This window comes from Salvelinus alpinus, chromosome 1 (assembly GCF_045679555.1).
Source record: "Salvelinus alpinus chromosome 1, SLU_Salpinus.1, whole genome shotgun sequence".
In the NCBI taxonomy this organism is placed as follows: Eukaryota; Metazoa; Chordata; class Actinopteri; order Salmoniformes; family Salmonidae; genus Salvelinus; species Salvelinus alpinus.
The window spans coordinates 33,379,560-33,401,303 of record NC_092086.1 but is presented as its reverse complement, the minus strand read 5'-3'; the positions used below and the strand labels follow the sequence as shown (position 1 = coordinate 33,401,303).

General features: G+C 45.0%; 1 protein-coding gene across 13 annotated transcripts in view; it reads right to left on the bottom strand.

The window, feature by feature from the left end:
- cacna1aa (calcium channel, voltage-dependent, P/Q type, alpha 1A subunit, a) overlaps positions 1 to 21,744 on the bottom strand; it is a 174,699-nt gene that overhangs the window by 110,982 nt on the left and 41,973 nt on the right. For all 13 annotated transcript variants that reach the window (XM_071397673.1, XM_071397663.1, XM_071397572.1 and 10 more), the window contains exons 2-3: positions 16,901 to 17,007; positions 12,035 to 12,174 (exon numbers count right to left, since the gene is read on the bottom strand). In XM_071397673.1, coding sequence (XP_071253774.1) covers positions 12,035 to 12,174; positions 16,901 to 17,007 — 247 coding nt within the window. The remainder of the gene's footprint in view (positions 1 to 12,034; positions 12,175 to 16,900; positions 17,008 to 21,744) is intronic.

Here is a 21,744-nt window from a genome sequence, read left to right as displayed (position 1 = left end):
ATAAAAATCATCTTTCCTCAGTTGCAAACACTCACTACCGAGTTTCAAACTGCCTCTGGAAACAACGTCAGCACAAGAATTGTTACAGTGGCCTGCGAAAGTTTTCACCCCCCTTGGCATTTTTCCTATTTTATTGCCTTACAACTTGGAATTTATATAGATTGTTTGGGGGTTTGTATCATTTGATTTACACAACATGCCTACCACTTTGAAGATGCAAAATATTTGTTCTTGTGAAGAAAAAAAAAACGTAAAACTTGAGCGTGCGTAACCATTCACCCCCCCAAAGTCAATACTTTGTAGAGCCACCTTTTGCAGCAACTACAGCTGCAAGTCTCTTGGGGTATGTCTCTATAAGCTTGGCACATCTAGCCACTGGGATTTTTGCCCATTCTTCAAGGCAAAACTTCTCCAGATCCTTCAAGTTGGATGGGTTCCGCTGGTGTACAGCAATCTTTAAGTCATACCACAGATTCTCAATTGGATTGAGGTCTGGGTTTTGACTAGGCCATTCCAAGACATTTAAATGTTTCCCCTTATACCACTCGATTGTTGCTTTAGCAGTATGCTTAGGGTCATTGTCCTGCTGGATTGTGAACCTCCGTCCCAGTCTCAAATCTCTGGAAGACTGAAACAGGTTTCCCTCAAGAATTTCCCTGTATTTAGTGCCATCCATCATTCCTTCAAATCTGACTAGTTTCCCAGTCCCTGCCGATTAAAAACATCCCCACAGCAAGATGCTGCCACCACCATGCTTACTGTGGGGATGTTGTTCTCGGGGTGATGAGAGGTGTTGGGTTTGAGCCAGGCATAGCGTTTTCCTTGATGACAATTTTTATTTATTTTAGTCTCATCTGACCAGAGTACCTTCTTTCATATGTTTGGGGAGTCTCCCACATGCCTTTTGGCGAACACCAAACGTGTTTTCTTATTTTTTTCTTTAAGCAATGGCTCTTTCTGGCCACTCTTCCGTAAAGACCAGCTCTGTGGCATTACGGCTTAAAGTGGTCCTATGGACAGATACTCCAATCTCCGATGTGGAGCTTTGCAGCTCCTTCAGGGTTATCTTTGGTCTCTTTATTGCCTCTCTGATTAATGCCCTCCTTGCTTGGTCCGTAAGTTTTGGTGGGCGGCCCTCTCTTGGCAGGTTTGTTGTGGTGCCATATTCTTAAAAAATTGTAATAATGGATTTAATGGTGCTCTGTAGGATGTTCAAAGTTTCTGATATTTTTTTATAACCCAACCCTGATCTGTACTTCTCCACAACTTTGTCCCTGACCTGTTTGGAGAGCTCCTTGGTCTTTATTGTGCCGCTTGCTTGGTGGTGCCCCTTGCTTAGCGGTGTTGCAGACTCTGGGGCCTTTCAGAACAGGTGTATATATACTGAGATCATGTGACAGATCATGTGACACTTAGATTGCACACAGGTGGACTTTATTTAACTAATTATTTGACTTCTGAAGGTAATTGGTTGCACCAGATCTTTTTTAGGGGCTTCATAGCAAAGGGAGTGAAGACATATGCAAGCACCACTTTTCTGTTTATAATTATTTATTTTTTTATTAAACAAGTTATTTTTTAAATTTCACTTCACCAATTTGGACTATTTTGTGTATGTCCATTACATGAAATCCAAATAAAATACATTTAAATTACAGGCTGTAATGCAACAAAATAGGAAAAACGTCAAGGGGGATGAATACTTTTGCAATGCACTGTAGTTGGGAGATTCATGAAATGGGTTTCCATGGGTGAGCAGCCACACACAAGCCTAAGATCATCAAGTGAAATGCTAAGTGTTGCCTGGAGTGGTGTAAAGCTCGCCACCATTGGACTCTGGAGCAGTGAAAACGCATTCTCTGGAGTGATGAATCACGCTTCACCATCTGGCAGTCCAACGGACAAATCTGGGTTTGGCGGATGCCAGGAGAACGCTACCTACTCCAATGCATAGTGCCAACTGTAAAGTTTGGTGGAAGACGAATAATGGTCTGAGGCTGTTTTTCATGGTTCGGCTAGGCCCCTTAGTTCCAGAGAAGGGAAATTTTAACGCTACAGCATACAATGACATTCCAGACAATTCTGTGCTTCCAACTTTGTGGCAACAGTTTGGGGAAGGCCCTTTCCTGTTTCAGCATGACAATGCTCCCGTGCACAAAGCGAGGTCCATAGATAAATTGTTTTTCGAGATCGGTGTGGAAGAACTTGACTGGCCTGCACAGAGCCCTGACCTCAACCCCATCAAACACCTTTGGGATTAATTGGAATTTCCGGCGCCAACAGAGATGGCCGCCTCGCTTCGCGTTCCTAGGAAACTATGCAGTATTCTGTTTTTTATGTGTTATTTCTTACATTGGTACCCCAGGTAATCTTAGGTTTTATTACATACAGCCGGGAGGAACTATTGGATATAACTCACCATCATTACGACCAGGAATACGACTTTCCCGAAGCGGATCCTCTGTTTTGCCCACCACCCAGGACAATGGATTGGATCCCAGCCGGCGAACCAAAACAATGACGCCGTAAAAGGGGCAGACGAAGCGGTCTTCTGGTAAGGCTCCGGAGACGGGCACATCGCGCACCGCTCCCGAGCATACTACTCGCCAATGTCCAGTCTCTTGACAACAAGGTAGTCGAAATCCGAGCAAAGGTACCATTCCAGAGAGACATAAGAGACTGTAACATTCTTTGCTTCACGGACACATGGCTCACTCGAGACCAGCTATCGGAGTCGGTACAGCCAGCTGGTTTCTTCACGCATCGCGCCGACAGAAACAAGCATCTTTCTGGTAAGAATAGGGGCGGGGGGGTATGCCTTATGATTAACGAGACGTGGTGTGATCATAACAACATACAGGAACTCAAGTCCTTCTGTTCACCTGACTTAGAATTCCTCACAATCAAATGTCGACCGCATTATCTACCAAGAGAATCCTCCTCGATTATAATCACAGCCACATATATTCCCCCCCAAGCAGACACATCGATGGCCCTGAACGAACTTCATTTGACTCTATGTAAACTGGAAACCACATATCCTGAGGCTGCATTCATTGTAGCTGGGGATTTTAACAAGGCTAATCTGAAAACAAGACTCCCTAAATTCTATCAGCATATCGATTGTGCTACCAGGGCTGGCAAAACCCTGGATCATTGTTATTCTAACTTCCGCGACGCATATAAGGCCCTCTCCCGCCCTCCTTTCGGAAAAGCTGACCACGACTCCATTTTGTTGCTCCCCGCCTACATACAGAAACTAAAACAGGAAGCTCCTGCGCTCAAGTCTGTTCAACGCTGGTCCGACCAATCTGATTCCGCGCTTCAAGATTGCTTCGATCACGTAGACTGGGATATGTTCCGCATTGCGTCAAACAACAACATTGACCAATACGCTGATTCGATGAGCGAGTTTATTAGCAAGTGCATCGGCGATGTCGTACCCACTGCGACTATTAAAACATTCCCAAACCAGAAACGTTGGATTGATTGCAGCATCCGCGCGAAACTGAAAGCGCGAACCATTGCTTTTAATCAGGGCAAGGTGACATGACTGAATTCAAACAGTGTAGCTATTCCCTCCGCAAGGCAATCAAACAAGCTAAGCGTCAGTATAGAGACAAAGTAGAGTCGCAAATCAACGGCTCAGACACAAGAGGTATGTGGCAGGGTCTACAGTCAATCACGGATTACAAAAAGAAAATCAGCCCCGTCGCGGACCAGGATGTCTTGCTCCCAGACAGACTAAACAACTTCTTTGCTTGCTTTGAGGACAATACAGTGCCACCGACATGGCCCGCTACCAAAACCTGCGGACTCTCCTTTACTGCAGCCGACGTGAGTAAAACATTTAAACGTGTTAACCCTCGCAAGGCTGCAGGCCCAGATGGCATCCCCAGCCGTGTCCTCAGAGCATGCGCAGACCAGCTGACTGGTGTGTTTACGGACATATTCAATCAATCCTTTTCCCAGTCTGCTGTTCCCACATGCTTCAAGAGGGCCACCATTGTTCCTGTTCCCAAGAAAGCTAAGGTAACTGAGCTAAACGACTACCGCCCCGTAGTACTCACTTCCGTCATCATGAAGTACTTTGAGAGACTAGTCAAGGACCATATCACCTCCACCCTACCTGACACCCTAGACCCACTCCAATTTGCTTACCGCCCCAATAGGTCCACAGATGACACAATCACAACCACACTGCACACTGCCCTAACCCATCTGGACAAGAGGAATATCTATGTGAGAATGCTGTTCATCGACTACAGCTCAGCATTTAACACCATAGTACCCTCCAAACTCTGGGTCTCGACCCCGCCCTGTGCAACTGGGTACTGGACTTCCTGACGGGCCGACCCCAGGTGGTGAGGGTAGGAAACAACATCTCCACCCCGCTGATCCTCAACACTGGGGCCCCACAAGGGTGCGTTCTGAACCCTTTCCTGTACTCCCTGTTCACCCACGACTGCGTGGCCATGTGCGCCTCCAACTCAATCATCAAGTTTGCAGACGACACTACAGTGGTAGGCTTGATTACCAACAACGACGAGACGGCCTACAGGGAGGAGGTAAGGGCCCTCGGAGTGTGGTGTCAGGAAAATAACCTCACACTCAACGTCAACAAAACAAAGGAGATGATTGTGGACTTCAGGAAACAGCAGAGGGAGCACCCCCCCTATCCACATCGACGGGATAGTAGTGGAGAGGGTAGTAAGTTTTAAGTTCCTCGGCATACACATCACGGACAAACTGAATTGGTCCACCCACACAGACAGCGTGGTGAAGAAGGCGCAGCAGCGCCTCTTCAACCTCAGGATGCTGGAGAAATTTGGCTTGTCACCTATAACCCTCACAAACTTTTACAGATGCACAATCGAGAGCATCCTATCGGGCTGTATCACCGCCTGGTACGGCAACTGCTCCACCCACAACCGTAAGGCTCTCCAGAGGGTAGTGAGGTCTGCACAACGCATCACCAGGGGCAAACTACCTGCCCTCCAGGACACCTACACCACCCGATGTCACAGGAAGGCCATAAAGATCATCAAGGACAACAACCACCCGAGCCACTGTCTGTTCACCCCGCTATCATCCAGAAGGCGAGGTCAGTAGAGGTGCATCAAAGCAGGGACCGAGAGACTGAAAAACAGCTTCTATCTCAAGGCCATCAGACTGTTAAACAGCCACCACTAACATTGAGTGGTTGCTGCCAACATACTGACTCAACTCCAGCCACTTTAATAATGGAAAAATGTATGTAAAAAACTGTATCACTAGCCCCTTTAAACAATGCCACTTAATATAATGTTTACATACCCTACATTACTCATCTCATATGTATATACTGTACTCGATACCATCTACTGCATCTTGCCTATGCCGTTCTGTACCATCACTCATTCATATATTTTTATGTACATATTCTTCATCCCTTTACACTTGTGTGTATAAGGTAGTTGTTGTGAATTGTTAGGTTAGATTACTCGTTGGTTATTACTGCATTGTCAGAACTAGAAGCACAAGCATTTCGCTACACTCGCATTAACATCTGCTAACCATGTGTATGTAACAAATAACATTTGATATTGATTTGATTTGATTTGACCGCCGACTGCGAACCAGGCCTAATCGCCCAACATCAGTTCCTGACCTCACTAATGCTCTTGTAGCTGAATGGAAGCATGTCCCCGCAGCAATGTTCCAACTTCTAGTGGAAAGCATTCCCAGAAGAGTGGAGGCTGTTATAGCAGCAAAGGGGGACTAACTCCATATTAATGCCCATGATTTTGGAATGAGACGTTCAACGAACAAGTGTCCACATACTTTTGGTAATGTAGTGTATCTGTGTATCTGCCTTTCCCTTCTGGTATTCGCTTCTCTCTCCTCCCTCAACTATTGTACAAACCTCCATCTCTCTTCATAAGTATATTGCTTCTACAGTTACACCACTCCTCTCCCCTTTCTCTCTCTCTTTCTCTGTGTGTCTGTCTCTCTCCTCTCTCTCTCTCTCTCTCTCTCTCTCTCTCTCTCTGTCTCTCTCTCTCTCTGTCTCTCTCTGTCTCTCTCTGTCTCTCTCTTGTCGTGGCAGAATCAGATTTAGCTAAGTAACATAGATAGATAAGATGTTATTTTCATCATATGCTTGTGAGATACTTGTCATTAGAATCTTCTGAGCTAGGGATTGGTAACTTGGGGCCAGAGAGGGGAGAGGTCAGGCTTGTCTTCATATGTCAATGTATCTGTTAAACCATGTGGTGCTAAGTAGAATATTAGAAGGGGAGGAGGACAGAGTGGAATGTTGGTTTCTTATGGGAACGTTGTTTGTAACTATTCCTAAACCATGGGATGGAGTTATTAATTGGGAAACCAGTTAATTATCTCATACAATGTCTGTACGCCAGTCACTCCCTACTTTTCTCATAGGGGGAAGGAGTTTGGCCGTGTTTGGAACCATTGTATGTCCCCTCTGAGGTTGCCCTTATCTTGACCTAGTATTTGACCTAAGGGGCTCACTGTCTGATTTTGAGTTTGTCCAGGTTTGGGAGTATCTAGAAATGACAATTGATATATGCCATTGGATGAGGTAATGTTTTGGTAGACAGTGAAGTATCAAGCATGAGATTGAAACCTTGTCTTGGGAGATCAAACTGAACGATGATTTATAGCTGATGCTGTCTAGCTATGGGATACTCCTCTTTCGGGTAAAGGATTCTTTGTAAGTTGAGAGGGGTGTATCTTGGCTATAAATGAAACTAAGAATTGTTTCGTAAGGACTCTCAGAGAATTCATTTATAGACACTGAATTGATCTGAGAGTCATTAAAGGGCTTTGGTGAAGCTTATATATATATATTAAAGATGGAATATATAATTTAACTCTGACTTGTGTGTGGTTGGCTCTCTCTCTTTTTATTGAGTAATACAGGAAATTTCCACGACACTCTCTCTGTCTCTCTCTGTCTCTCTGTCTCTCTGTCTCTGTCTCTCAATTTAATTCAATTCCATTTGCTTTATTGGCATGACGTAACAATGTACATATTGCCAAAGCTTATTTGGGATATTTACAATATAAAAATTAAAATGAGAATCAAAATTGTCAACAGGACAACAGTAACAACAATAACCAAGTGTCAAAATAACCATATATTGAACAATAACAATAAACATACAGTAGAGTACATGTGCAGGTTGATTGGTTTGTCAGACACTGTCCCTCAACTTATGGCATGCAGCAATGTAGTGCGCTGCCAACCCACAGCTCTCTGCGTCCTCCCCCAACAGGACTGGTAGCCTACTCTCATCAGAGAGGTCTTCGGACGGGTAGCCTACTCTCATCAGAGAGGTCTTTGAAACATTCAATAAGAGTTTCAAATTTGGGGAAATGACACTCTCTAATTGTTTTATATTTTTGACATTTTGTCAGGAAATGCAGCTCCGTCTCAGGTTCTGCTGTTGTGCAGTGGTTGCACAGCCTTTCCTCTACAGGGAGCCAGGTTTTCCTGTGTCTACCCTTCTCAATGGCAAGGCTGTGCTCACTAAGCCTGTACTTTGTCAAGGTTTTTCTAAGGTTTTGAGCAGTAACCATGGTCAAATATCTAGCCACAGTGTACTGTCGATTTAGGGCCAGATAGCATTGCATTTTGCTTTGTGTTTGTGCTTGTGTTTCCCAATAAGCAATATAGTTTTGTTTTGACTGTGTTGTCATTTGGTTTATCCTGATTGATTGGATGTTCTCGTCCTGAGGCTTCAGTGTGTTAGTAGAACAGGTTTGTGAACTCAGCCCCGGGACCAGCTGGATGAGGGGACTCTTTTCTTTGCTCAGCTCTTGGCATTGCAGGGCTTGGTAGTGATATGAGAGGGGGTCACTGTATTTTAGATGTTTCCAAAACTGAATTGCTCTTTTTTGAGTTTTTATTATTAGTGGATATTTGCCTAATTCTGCCCTGCATGCATTGTTTGTAGTTTTCCTCTGGACATGTAGGAGAATCTTACAGAACTCTGCATGCAGGGTTTCAATGGGATGTTTGTCCCATTTGATGAAATCTTATTTTGCAAGTGGACCCCACACCTCGCTGCCATAAAGTGCAATTGGTTCAATGACATATTCAATTAGTTTTAGCCAAATTTTAATAGGTATTTCAATTTGAATTTGCTTTTTAATGGCGTAGAATGCCCTGCGTGCTTTCTCTCTCAGTTCATTCACTGCCTCATTAAGGTGTCCAGTTGAGCTTATTTTTAAACCTAAAGTGTGTGCAGTACTCTATATATTTTGTACCAATTGAGAACTTTGGTCTAATTCCCTGAGATCTGGATCTTCTCTGGAAAATCATTATTTTAGTCTTTTTGGGGTTTACTGCCAGGGCCCAGGTCTGGCAGTACTGCTCTAGCAGGTCCAGGCTCTGCTGTAGGCCATGTGCTGTGGGTGACAGCAGGCATAGGTCATCTGCAAAGAGTAGATATTTAACCTCTGAATTTTGGAGACTAACACCAGGGGCTGAGGAGTTTTCTAGAATAGTGGCCAATTCGTTGATGTAAATATTGAAGAGTGCAGGGCTCAGATTACAACCCTGACGAAGGCCCCGCCCCTGGTTAAAGAATTCTGTTCTTTTCTTACCAATTTTAATGCTGCACGTATTGCCAGTATACATTGATTTAATTATGTCATATGTTTTACCCCCTACACCACTTTCAATAACTTTGTAGAACAGTCCTGTATGCCAAATAGAATCAAATGCTTTTTGGAAGTCGATAAAGCAAGCGTATATTTTGGTATTATTTTGGTGGACATGTTTATCTATCAGGGTGTGTAGGGTGTAAATATGAGCAGTTGTGCGATGTTTTGGTATAAATCCAATTTAGCTTTTACTCAAGACATTGTGCTTATTAAGGAAGTTTAGAACTCTTACATTTATAATACTACAGAAAACCTTCCCCAGGTTACTGTTCACACAAATGCCTCTGTAATTGTTAGGGTAAAATTTGTCTCCGTTTTTAAAGATTGGGGTTATGAGTCCTTGATTCCAGATGTCAGGGAAATAACCTATCACTCAGGATCAAATTAAACATTTTTAATATAGCCAATTGAAATTTTGCACTAGTGAGTTTGAGCATCTCATTTAGGATGCCATCAGGTCCGCATGCCTTCTCTCTCTCTGTCTTTCTCTCTGTCTCTCTCTCTCTGTCTCTCTCTCTCTGTCTTTCTCTCTGTCTCTCTCTCTCTGTCTCTGTCTCTCTCTCTCTCTGTCTCTCTCTCTGTCTCTCTCTCTCTGTCTTTCTCTCTGTCTCTCTCTCTGTCTCTCTCTCTCTGTCTCTCTCTCTCTGTCTTTCTCTCTGTCTCTCTCTCTCTGTCTCTCTCTCTGTCTCTCTCTCTCTGTCTCTCTCTCTCTGTCTTTCTCTCTGTCTCTCTCTCTCTGTCTCTCTCTCTCTGTCTTTCTCTCTGTCTCTCTCTCTCTGTCTCTCTCTCTCTGTCTCTGTCTCTCTCTCTCTGTCTCTCTCTCTATCTTTCTCTCTGTCTCTCTCTCTCTGTCTCTCTCTCTGTCTCTCTCTCTCTGTCTCTCTCTCTCTGTCTCTCTCTCTCTGTCTCTCTCTCTGTCTCTCTCTCTGTCTCTCTCTCTCTGTCTCTCTCTCTGTCTCTCTCTCTCTGTCTCTCTCTCTGTCTCTCTCTCTCTGTCTCTCTCTCTCTGTCTCTCTCTCTCTGTCTCTCTCTCTGTCTCTCTCTCTGTCTCTCTCTCTCTGTCTCTCTCTCTGTCTCTCTCTCTCTCTGTCTCTCTCTCTCTGTCTCTCTATCTGTCTCTCTCTTTCTGTCTCTCTCTCTCTCTCTCTCTCTCTCTCTCTCTCTCTCTCTCTCTCTCTCTCTCTCTCTCTCTCTCTCTCTCTCTCTCTCTCTCTCTCTCTCTCTCTCTCTCTCTCTCTCTCTCTCTCTCTCTCTCTCTCTCAGACTTAAGTATGTTCGGACAGAGCAGGTTTCATAGTCTGGCCTATTAAGTCATAGAGACAGAATGTCAGTTTGAGTACAACTCACTAGCTCCTCAATGACTAACTATACAGTACTGTAACACACACTGAGAGAGAGAGAGACAGAGAGAAACCCAGCCACTGACCCTTTAGTATAAACAAATACACACACAAACACACCTATACATAGAACACCTACACATGCCTACACGCTAAAACCTATTGAACCTATGGATTGATACTATATTCAAATGAGATATCTCTCTCTTACACACACACAACTCTGTCTGTCTGTTACTGTAAGGAAAGAGTACACAGGAAAGTAAGGAATGAGGAAGGAAGCTAGAAAAAAAGATTGGGAATGACAGGGACGCAATTATGGATGGAGAGAGGGGAGAGAGATGGAAAGAAATTAACAGATGAAAAGGGAGAGAAAGAGACAAAATAGAGAGAGAGAGAACTACAATGATACAGGAGCAGAGGGATAGAGAGATGGAGGGAAGGGAGAGAGTAAAAAGAGGGGATGACATAGCAAAACAGGTAAAGAGGAGTAAAAGAAAGAGGGAGAGAGGAACAGGGGAAAAGAGGATGAGAGAGTCTGTCACGCACACAGAGCACTCAGCCCACAGCTGGAGGACATGTCGGGAGAGAGAGAGAGAGAGGAGGACGTCATAGGGATGGAGGGAGGAGAGAGGCGTGCATGTCTCCTGTGTCCTCTCCTCTCTTCATTCTCTCCATACATTGTTTTCTCCATTTCCTTTTTCCTCATGAATTCCCCCTCTCTCCCCCCTTTCTCACTCCCACTCCCCCTCCTACCCTCTCTCCCCCCTTTCTCACCCCCACTCCCCCTCCTACCCTCTCTCCTCCCTTTCTCACCCCCACTCCCCCTCCTACCCTCTCTCCCCCCTTTCTCACCCCCACTCCCCCTCCTACCCTCTCTTCCCCCTTTTCTCACCCCCACTCCCCCTCCTACCCTCTCTCCCCCTTTCTCACCCCCACTCCCCCTCCTACCCTCTCTCCCCCTTTCTCACCCCCACTCCCCCTCCTACCCTCTCTCTTGCGTTCTCTCTTTCTCTCTCCCCCCTTTCTCACCCCCACTCCCCCTCCTACCCTCTCCCTTGCTTTCTCTCTCTCTCTCTCCCCCTCCCCTCTCATCCCTCCTCCCACTCTCATCCTCCCTGCCCTCTCTCAGTGTTGATGTGACATTTGTTCTCTCCCCTGGCTGCCTCTCCCTGCAGTGCTGCTGTGATCCTGTCTCTGTCTGAGTACACTCACTAAGGTGGGAGAGCAGAGACACACACACACACACACACTTAAACACACACACACGGCACACACACACACACACAAGCGTATTTGCATGTAGGAATGCATGTACACATTCACACACACATACACACATTTGAATTTTTTGTTGTAGACATTTTAGTCACTTATCAGACGCTCTTATCCAGAGCGACTTACAGTAGTGAGTGCATTCATTTTCATACTTTTTAACACATTTGCATGTACACACGCATACACATTGGCACGTAGGCACACATGCACACACACGAGCACTAGCATGCACACATACATACATACATACATACATACATACATACATACATACATACATACATACATACATACATACATACATACATACATACATACATACATACATACATACATACATACATACATACATACATACATACACATATCCCACATATGACCCCCCTCTCTCTTTCTAGCATGTGATCACATGATCTGTTTGTCGGTGTGAACGTCTGTGTTTTCAACGTGGTTCACAGCAGCTACTTGTTTCAGTGAAAGTGTGTGTAGCGTGTTTGGGTGCATGCGTGCGGGCGTACTGTGTCTACTGGCTACTGTGTATACACTGGTGTGCACTCATGTTTGAGTGTGTCTTTGTATATGTGTGTGTGTGTGTGTGTGTGTGTGTGTGTGTGTGTGTGTGTGTGTGTGTGTGTGTGTGTGTGTGTGTGTGTGTGTGTGTGTGTGTGTGTGTGTGTGTGTGTGTGTGTGTGTGTGTGTGTGTGTGTGTGTGTGTGTGTGTGTGTGTGTTTCTCAACACTCACCCTGTGCATACTACTACGAAGTCCATGGCATTCCATCCGTTCCTTATGTAGGAGTTCTTATGGAAGGCAAATCCTAGAGCCAGGATCTTAATGCCTGACTCAAAACAGAAGATCCCTATGAAGTAGGGCTCAGTGTCATCCTAAAGGAGAGCGAGAGAGGGGGGGGGGTAATAGAAGAGGGCTCAGTGCAAAGATTTTACAGGGTTCAACTTAAAGGGACAATCTGCAGTTTAAACCATGTTTTTTTTACATTACATTGTTTACAAACAAAGGAGTAAAAAAAACGTTTGTATTATTGTTTTTGGTTCCGATGGGGTATGAAAATAAGTTATATTCTTCAAGAATCAATGGGTATAAAGTCAACAACATGGATGTACAAACCGCAGATTGCCCCTTTAAAAACACAATATATGACATAATCCAAGATGTCAGACAGTGTGAAGTAAGGCTCTATGGTGCTGAGAGGACAGATAGATGTTAGACAGTGTGAAGTAAGGCTCTATGGTGCTGAGAGGACAGATAGATGTCAGACAGTGTGAAGTAAGGCTCTATGGTGCTGAGAGGACAGATAGATGTTAGACAGTGTGAAGTAAGGCTCTATGGTGCTGAGAGGACAGATAGATGTTAGACAGTGTGAAGTAAGGCTCTATGGTGCTGAGAGGACAGATAGATGTCAGACAGTGTGAAGTAAGGCTCTATGGTGCTGAGAGGACAGATAGATGTTAGACAGTGTGAAGTAAGGCTCTATGGTGCTGAGAGGACAGATAGATGTCAGACAGTGTGAAGTAAGGCTCTATGGTGCTGAGAGGACAGATAGATGTTAGACAGTGTGAAGTAAGGCTCTATGGTGCTGAGAGGACAGATAGATGTTAGACAGTGTGAAGTAAGGCTCTATGGTGCTGAGAGGACAGATAGATGTCAGACAGTGTGAAGTAAGGCTCTATGGTGCTGAGAGGACAGATAGATGTTAGACAGTGTGAAGTAAGGCTCTATGGTGCTGAGAGGACAGATAGATGTCAGACAGTGTGAAGTAAGGCTCTATGGTTTTGAGAGGACAGATCGATGTTAGACAGTGTGAAGTAAGGCTCTATGGTGCTGAGAGGACAGATATATGTTAGACAGTGTGAAGTAAGGCTCTATGGTGCTGAGAGGACAGATAGATGTTAGACAGTGTGAAGTAAGGCTCTATGGTGCTGAGAGGACAGATAGATGTTAGACAGTGTGAAGTAAGGCTCTATGGTGCTGAGAGGACAGATAGATGTCAGACAGTGTGAAGTAAGGCTCTATGGTGCTGAGAGGACAGATAGATGTTAGACAGTGTGAAGTAAGGCTCTATGGTGCTGAGAGGACAGATAGATGTTAGACAGTGTGAAGTAAGGCTCTATGGTGCTGAGAGGACAGATAGATGTCAGACAGTGTGAAGTAAGGCTCTATGGTGCTGAGAGGACAGATAGATGTTAGACAGTGTGAAGTAAGGCTCTATGGTGCTGAGAGGACAGATAGATGTCAGACAGTGTGAAGTAAGGCTCTATGGTGCTGAGAGGACAGATAGATGTTAGACAGTGTGAAGTAAGGCTCTATGGTGCTGAGAGGACAGATAGATGTTAGACAGTGTGAAGTAAGGCTCTATGGTGCTGAGAGGACAGATAGATGTCAGACAGTGTGAAGTAAGGCTCTATGGTGCTGAGAGGACAGATAGATGTTAGACAGTGTGAAGTAAGGCTCTATGGTGCTGAGAGGACAGATAGATGTCAGACAGTGTGAAGTAAGGCTCTATGGTTCTGAGAGGACAGATCGATGTTAGACAGTGTGAAGTAAGGCTCTATGGTGCTGAGAGGACAGATATATGTTAGACAGTGTGAAGTAAGGCTCTATGGTGCTGAGAGGACAGATAGATGTTAGACAGTGTGAAGTAAGGCTCTATGGTGCTGAGAGGACAGATAGATGTTAGACAGTGTGAAGTAAGGCTCTATGGTGCTGAGAGGACAGATAGATATTAGACAGTGTGAAGTAAGGCTCTATGGTGCTGAGAGGACAGATAGATGTTAGACAGTGTGAAGTAAGGCTCTATGGTGCTGAGAGGACAGATAGATGTTAGACAGTGTGAAGTAAGGCTCTATGGTGCTGAGAGGACAGATAGATGTCAGACAGTGTGAAGTAAGGCTCTATGGTGCTGAGAGGACAGATAGATGTTAGACAGTGTGAAGTAAGGCTCTATGGTGCTGAGAGGACAGATAGATGTTAGACAGTGTGAAGTAAGGCTCTATGGTGCTGAGAGGACAGATAGATGTCAGACAGTGTGAAGTAAGGCTCTATGGTGCTGAGAGGACAGATAGATGTTAGACAGTGTGAAGTAAGGCTCTATGGTGCTGAGAGGACAGATAGATGTTAGACAGTGTGAAGTAAGGCTCTATGGTGCTGAGAGGACAGATAGATGTTAGACAGTGTGAAGTAAGGCTCTATGGTGCTGAGAGGACAGATAGATGTCAGACAGTGTGAAGTAAGGCTCTATGGTGCTGAGAGGACAGATAGATGTCAGACAGTGTGAAGTAAGGCTCTATGGTGCTGAGAGGACAGATAGATGTCAGACAGTGTGAAGTAAGGCTCTATGGTGCTGAGAGGACAGATAGATGTTAGACAGTGTGAAGTAAGGCTCTATGGTGCTGAGAGGACAGATAGATGTTAGACAGTGTGAAGTAAGGCTCTATGGTGCTGAGAGGACAGATAGATGTTAGACAGTGTGAAGTAAGGCTCTATGGTGCTGAGAGGACAGATAGATGTCAGACAGTGTGAAGTAAGGCTCTATGGTGCTGAGAGGACAGATAGATGTCAGACAGTGTGAAGTAAGGCTCTATGGTGCTGAGAGGACAGATAGATGTTAGACAGTGTGAAGTAAGGCTCTATGGTGCTGAGAGAACAGATAGATGTTAGACAGTGTGAAGTAAGGCTCTATGGTGCTGAGAGGACAGATAGATGTCAGACAGTGTGAAGTAAGGCTCTATGGTGCTGAGAGGACAGATAGATGTTAGACAGTGTGAAGTAAGGCTCTATGGTGCTGAGAGGACAGATAGATGTCAGACAGTGTGAAGTAAGGCTCTATGGTGCCGAGAGGACAGATAGATGTTAGACAGTGTGAAGTAAGGCTCTATGGTGCTGAGAGGACAGATAGATGTTAGACAGTGTGAAGTAAGGCTCTATGGTGCTGAGAGGACAGATAGATGTCAGACAGTGTGAAGTAAGGCTCTATGGTGCTGAGAGGACAGATAGATGTTAGACAGTGTGAAGTAAGGCTCTATGGTGCTGAGAGGACAGATAGATGTCAGACAGTGTGAAGTAAGGCTCTGTGGTGCTGAGAGGACAGATAGATGTTAGACAGTGTGAAGTAAGGCTCTATGGTGCTGAGAGGACAGATAGATGTTAGACAGTGTGAAGTAAGGCTCTATGGTGCTGAGAGGACAGATAGATGTTAGACAGTGTGAAGTAAGGCTCTATGGTGCCGAGAGGACAGAGCGATGAAAGGGACAGGAAAGGTGAAGGGAACTGATCTGAATTGTATAGTATTTATCCACGGGGGAAGGTTCACAAACTGCATTATACAACATAACATTAATGTATACTCTAAGAAACGTCCTCATTGACCCATGCATATACACCTGTATAGTACAGCATGTATGCTTACAGTATGTGTGTGAGATTGGTATATCTACGTGTGTGCACACATTCATATCTGTGTCTGTGTGAGTGTCTGTGTGCATTCATATCTGTGTCTGTGTGAGTGTGAGTGTGCATTCATATCTGTGTCTGTGTGAGTGTTTGTGTGCATTCATATGTGTGTCTGTGTGAGTGTTGTGTGCATTCATATGTGTGTCTGTGTGAGTGTGAGTGTGCATTCATATGTGTGTCTGTGTGAGTGTGAGTGTGCATTCATATGTGTGTCTGTGTGAGTGTTTGTGTGCATTCATATGCGTGTCTGTGTGAGTGTTGTGTGCATTCATATGTGTGTCTGTGTGAGTGTTTGTGTGCATTCATATGTGTGTCTGTGTGAGTGTGAGTGTGCATTCATATGTGTGTCTGTGTGAGTGTTTGTGTGCATTCATATGCGTGTCTGTGTGAGTGTTGTGTGCATTCATATGTGTGTCTGTGTGAGTGTTTGTGTGCATTCATATGTGTGTCTGTGTGAGTGTGAGTGTGCATTCATATGTGTGTCTGTGTGAGTGTTTGTGTGCATTCATATGTGTGTCTGTGTGAGTGTTTGTGTGCATTCATATGTGTGTCTGTGTGAGTGTTGTGTGCATTCATATGTGTGTCTGTGTGAGTGTGAGTGTGCATTCATATGTGTGTCTGTGTGAGTGTGAGTGTGCATTCATATGTGTGTCTGTGTGAGTGTTTGTGTGCATTCATATGCGTGTCTGTGTGAGTGTTGTGTGCATTCATATGTGTGTCTGTGTGAGTGTTTGTGTGCATTCATATGTGTGTCTGTGTGAGTGTGAGTGTGCATTCATATGTGTGTCTGTGTGAGTGTTTGTGTGCATTCATATGTGTGTCTGTGTGAGTGTGAGTGTGCATTCATATGTGTGTCTGTGTGAGTGTTTGTGTGCATTCATATGCGTGTCTGTGTGAGTGTTGTGTGCATTCATATGTGTGTCTGTGTGAGTGTTTGTGTGCATTCATATGTGTGTCTGTGTGAGTGTGAGTGTGCATTCATATGCGTGTCTGTGTGAGTGTTTGTGTGCATTCATGCATGTGTGTGCGTGCACAAATTTGTATGTGTGTGTGTGTATGCATTCGTACGTGGGGGTGTGTGACAAATTCACGTTTGTGTGTGTGTCTGCACATGTGTGTGTGTCCAGTGTGTGTGTGACGTACCAGGCGTTCAGACAGAGGAGTCTTGTCTCCATCAGGCAGATGTTGCTCCAGAGCCAGGACGATACAGTTGGCACAGATGGTGGCCAGGATCAACCACTCAAACGGAGTGAGAGAGCACAGTCAAGGAAGAAAACAGGGAAGAGAGGAGAGGACAGACAGAGAGGACAGGAAGAAACCAGGGAGGAGAGGACAGATAGAGAGGACAGGAAGAGATCCGGGAGGAGAGGACAGATAGAGAGGACAGGAAGAGATCCGGGAGGAGAGGACAGATAGAGAGGACAGGAAGAAACCAGGGAGGAGAGGACAGACAGAGAGGACAGGAAGAAACCAGGGAGGAGAGGACAGACACAGAGAACAGGAAGAGATCCGGGAGGAGAGGACAGACAGACAGAGAGGACAGGAAGAGATCCGGGAGGAGAGGACAGACAGAGAGGACAGGAAGAGATCCGGGAGGAGAGGACAGATAGAGAGGACAGGAAGAGATCCGGGAGGAGAGAACAGACAGAGAGGACAGGAAGAGATCAGGGAGGAGAGAACAGATAGAGAGGACAGGAAGAAACCAGGGAGGAGAGGAGAAGAGGACAGACAGAGAGGACAGGAAAAGGACAAGGCGCCAGCAATCTTATACTTAACTAACTCAGTTATTCCCGAATTCCCGAATGTTATAACATTTATAACACAATATATGACATAATCCAAGATGTTAGACAGTGTGAAGTAAGGCTCTATGGTGCTGAGAGGACAGATAGATGTTAGACAGTGTGAAGTAAGGCTCTATGGTGCTGAGAGGACAGATAGATGTTAGACAGTGTGAAGTAAGGCTCTATGGTGCTGAGAGGACAGATAGATGTTAGACAGTGTGAAGTAAGGCTCTATGGTGCTGAGAGGACAGATAGATGTCAGACAGTGTGAAGTAAGGCTCTATGGTGCTGAGAGGACAGATAGATGTCAGACAGTGTGAAGTAAGGCTCTATGGTGCTGAGAGGACAGATAGATGTTAGACAGTGTGAAGTAAGGCTCTATGGTGCTGAGAGGACAGATAGATGTCAGACAGTGTGAAGTAAGGCTCTATGGTGCTGAGAGGACAGATAGATGTCAGACAGTGTGAAGTGAGGCTCTATGGTGCTGAGAGGACAGATAGATGTTAGACAGTGTGAAGTAAGGCTCTATGGTGCTGAGAGGACAGATAGATGTTAGACAGTGTGAAGTAAGGCTCTATGGTGCTGAGAGGACAGATAGATGTTAGACAGTGTGAAGTAAGGCTCTATGGTGCTGAGAGGACAGATAGATGTTAGACAGTGTGAAGTAAGGCTCTATGGTGCTGAGAGGACAGATAGATGTTAGACAGTGTGAAGTAAGGCTCTATGGTGCTGAGAGGACAGATAGATGTCAGACAGTGTGAAGTAAGGCTCTATGGTGCTGAGGACAGATAGATGTTAGACAGTGTGAAGTAAGGCTCTATGGTGCTGAGAGGACAGATAGATATTAGACAGTGTGAAGTAAGGCTCTATGGTGCTGAGAGGACAGATAGATGTCAGACAGTGTGAAGTAAGGCTCTATGGTGCTGAGAGGACAGATAGATGTTAGACAGTGTGAAGTAAGGCTCTATGGTGCTGAGAGGACAGATAGATGTTAGACAGTGTGAAGTAAGGCTCTATGGTGCTGAGAGGACAGATAGATGTTAGACAGTGTGAAGTAAGGCTCTATGGTGCTGAGAGGACAGATAGATGTCAGACAGTGTGAAGTAAGGCTCTATGGTGCTGAGAGGACAGATAGATGTTAGACAGTGTGAAGTAAGGCTCTATGGTGCTGAGAGGACAGATAGATGTCAGACAGTGTGAAGTAAGGCTCTATGGTGCTGAGAGGACAGATAGATGTTAGACAGTGTGAAGTAAGGCTCTATGGTGCTGAGAGGACAGATAGATGTTAGACAGTGTGAAGTAAGGCTCTATGGTGCTGAGAGGACAGATAGATGTTTGACAGTGTGAAGTAAGGCTCTATGGTGCTGAGAGGACAGATAGATGTTAGACAGTGTGAAGTAAGGCTCTATGGTGCTGAGAGGACAGATAGATGTTAGACAGTGTGAAGTAAGGCTCTATGGTGCTGAGAGGACAGATAGATGTCAGACAGTGTGAAGTAAGGCTCTATGGTGCTGAGAGGACAGATAGATGTTAGACAGTGTGAAGTAAGGCTCTATGGTGCTGAGAGGACAGATAGATGTCAGACAGTGTGAAGTAAGGCTCTATGGTGCTGAGAGGACAGATAGATGTTAGACAGTGTGAAGTAAGGCTCTATGGTGCTGAGAGGACAGATAGATGTTAGACAGTGTGAAGTAAGGCTCTATGGTGCTGAGAGGACAGATAGATGTTTGACAGTGTGAAGTAAGGCTCTATGGTGCTGAGAGGACAGATAGATGTTAGACAGTGTGAAGTAAGGCTCTATGGTGCTGAGAGGACAGATAGATGTTAGACAGTGTGAAGTAAGGCTCTATGGTGCTGAGAGGACAGATAGATGTTAGACAGTGTGAAGTAAGGCTCTATGGTGCTGAGAGGACAGATAGATGTTAGACAGTGTGAAGTAAGGCTCTATGGTGCTGAGAGGACAGATAGATGTCAGACAGTGTGAAGTAAGGCTCTATGGTGCTGAGAGGACAGATAGATGTTAGACAGTGTGAAGTAAGGCTCTATGGTGCTGAGAGGACATATAGATGTTAGACAGTGTGAAGTAAGGCTCTATGGTGCTGAGAGGACAGATAGATGTTAGACAGTGTGAAGTAAGGCTCTATGGTGCTGAGAGGACAGATAGATGTTAGACAGTGTGAAGTAAGGCTCTATGGTGCTGAGAGGACAGATAGATGTTAGACAGTGTGAAGTAAGGCTCTATGGTGCTGAGAGGACAGATAGATGTTAGACAGTGTGAAGTAAGGCTCTATGGTGCTGAGAGGACAGATAGATGTTAGACAGTGTGAAGTAAGGCTCTATGGTGCTGAGAGGACAGATAGATGTTAGACAGTGTGAAGTAAGGCTCTATGGTGCTGAGAGGACAGATAGATGTTAGACAGTGTGAAGTAAGGCTCTATGGTGCTGAGAGGACAGATAGATGTCAGACAGTGTGAAGTAAGGCTCTATGGTGCTGAGGACAGATAGATGTTAGACAGTGTGAAGTAAGGCTCTATGGTGCTGAGAGGACAGATAGATATTAGACAGTGTGAAGTAAGGCTCTATGGTGCTGAGAGGACAGATAGATGTCAGACAGTGTGAAGTAAGGCTCTATGGTGCTGAGAGGACAGATAGATGTTAGACAGTGTGAAGTAAGGCTCTATGGTGCTGAGAGGACAGATAGATGTTTGACAGTGTGAAGTAAGGCTCTATGGTGCTGAGAGGACAGATAGATGTTAGACAGTGTGAAGTAAGGCTCTATGGTGCTGAGAGGACAGATAGATGTTAGACAGTGTGAAGTAAGGCTCTATGGTGCTGAGAGGACAGATAGATGTTAGACAGTGTGAAGTAAGGCTCTATGGTGCTGAGAGGACAGATAGATGTCAGACAGTGTGAAGTAAGGCTCTATGGTGCTGAGAGGACAGATAGATGTTAGACAGTGTGAAGTAAGGCTCTATGGTGCTGAGAGGACAGATAGATGTCAGACAGTGTGAAGTAAGGCTCTATGGTGCTGAGAGGACAGATAGATGTTAGACAGTGTGAAGTAAGGCTCTATGGTGCTGAGAGGACAGATAGATGTTAGACAGTGTGAAGTAAGGCTCTATGGTGCTGAGAGGACAGATAGATGTTTGACAGTGTGAAGTAAGGCTCTATGGTGCTGAGAGGACAGATAGATGTTAGACAGTGTGAAGTAAGGCTCTATGGTGCTGAGAGGACAGATAGATGTTAGACAGTGTGAAGTAAGGCTCTATGGTGCTGAGAGGACAGATAGATGTCAGACAGTGTGAAGTAAGGCTCTATGGTGCTGAGAGGACAGATAGATGTTAGACAGTGTGAAGTAAGGCTCTATGGTGCTGAGAGGACAGATAGATGTCAGACAGTGTGAAGTAAGGCTCTATGGTGCTGAGAGGACAGATAGATGTTAGACAGTGTGAAGTAAGGCTCTATGGTGCTGAGAGGACAGATAGATGTTTGACAGTGTGAAGTAAGGCTCTATGGTGCTGAGAGGACAGATAGATGTTAGACAGTGTGAAGTAAGGCTCTATGGTGCTGAGAGGACAGATAGATGTTAGACAGTGTGAAGTAAGGCTCTATGGTGCTGAGAGGACAGATAGATGTTAGACAGTGTGAAGTAAGGCTCTATGGTGCTGAGAGGACAGATAGATGTTAGACAGTGTGAAGTAAGGCTCTATGGTGCTGAGAGGACAGATAGATGTCAGACAGTGTGAAGTAAGGCTCTATGGTGCTGAGAGGACAGATAGATGTTAGACAGTGTGAAGTAAGGCTCTATGGTGCTGAGAGGACAGATAGATGTCAGACAGTGTGAAGTAAGGCTCTATGGTGCTGAGAGGACAGATAGATGTCAGACAGTGTGAAGTAAGGCTCTATGGTGCTGAGAGGACAGATAGATGTTAGACAGTGTGAAGTAAGGCTCTATGGTGCTGAGAGGACAGATAGATGTTAGACAGTGTGAAGTAAGGCTCTATGGTGCTGAGAGGACAGATAGATGTTAGACAGTGTGAAGTAAGGCTCTATGGTGCTGAGAGGACAGATAGATGTTAGACAGTGTGAAGTAAGGCTCTATGGTGCTGAGAGGACAGATAGATGTTAGACAGTGTGAAGTAAGGCTCTATGGTGCTGAGAGGACAGATAGATGTTAGACAGTGTGAAGTAAGGCTCTATGGT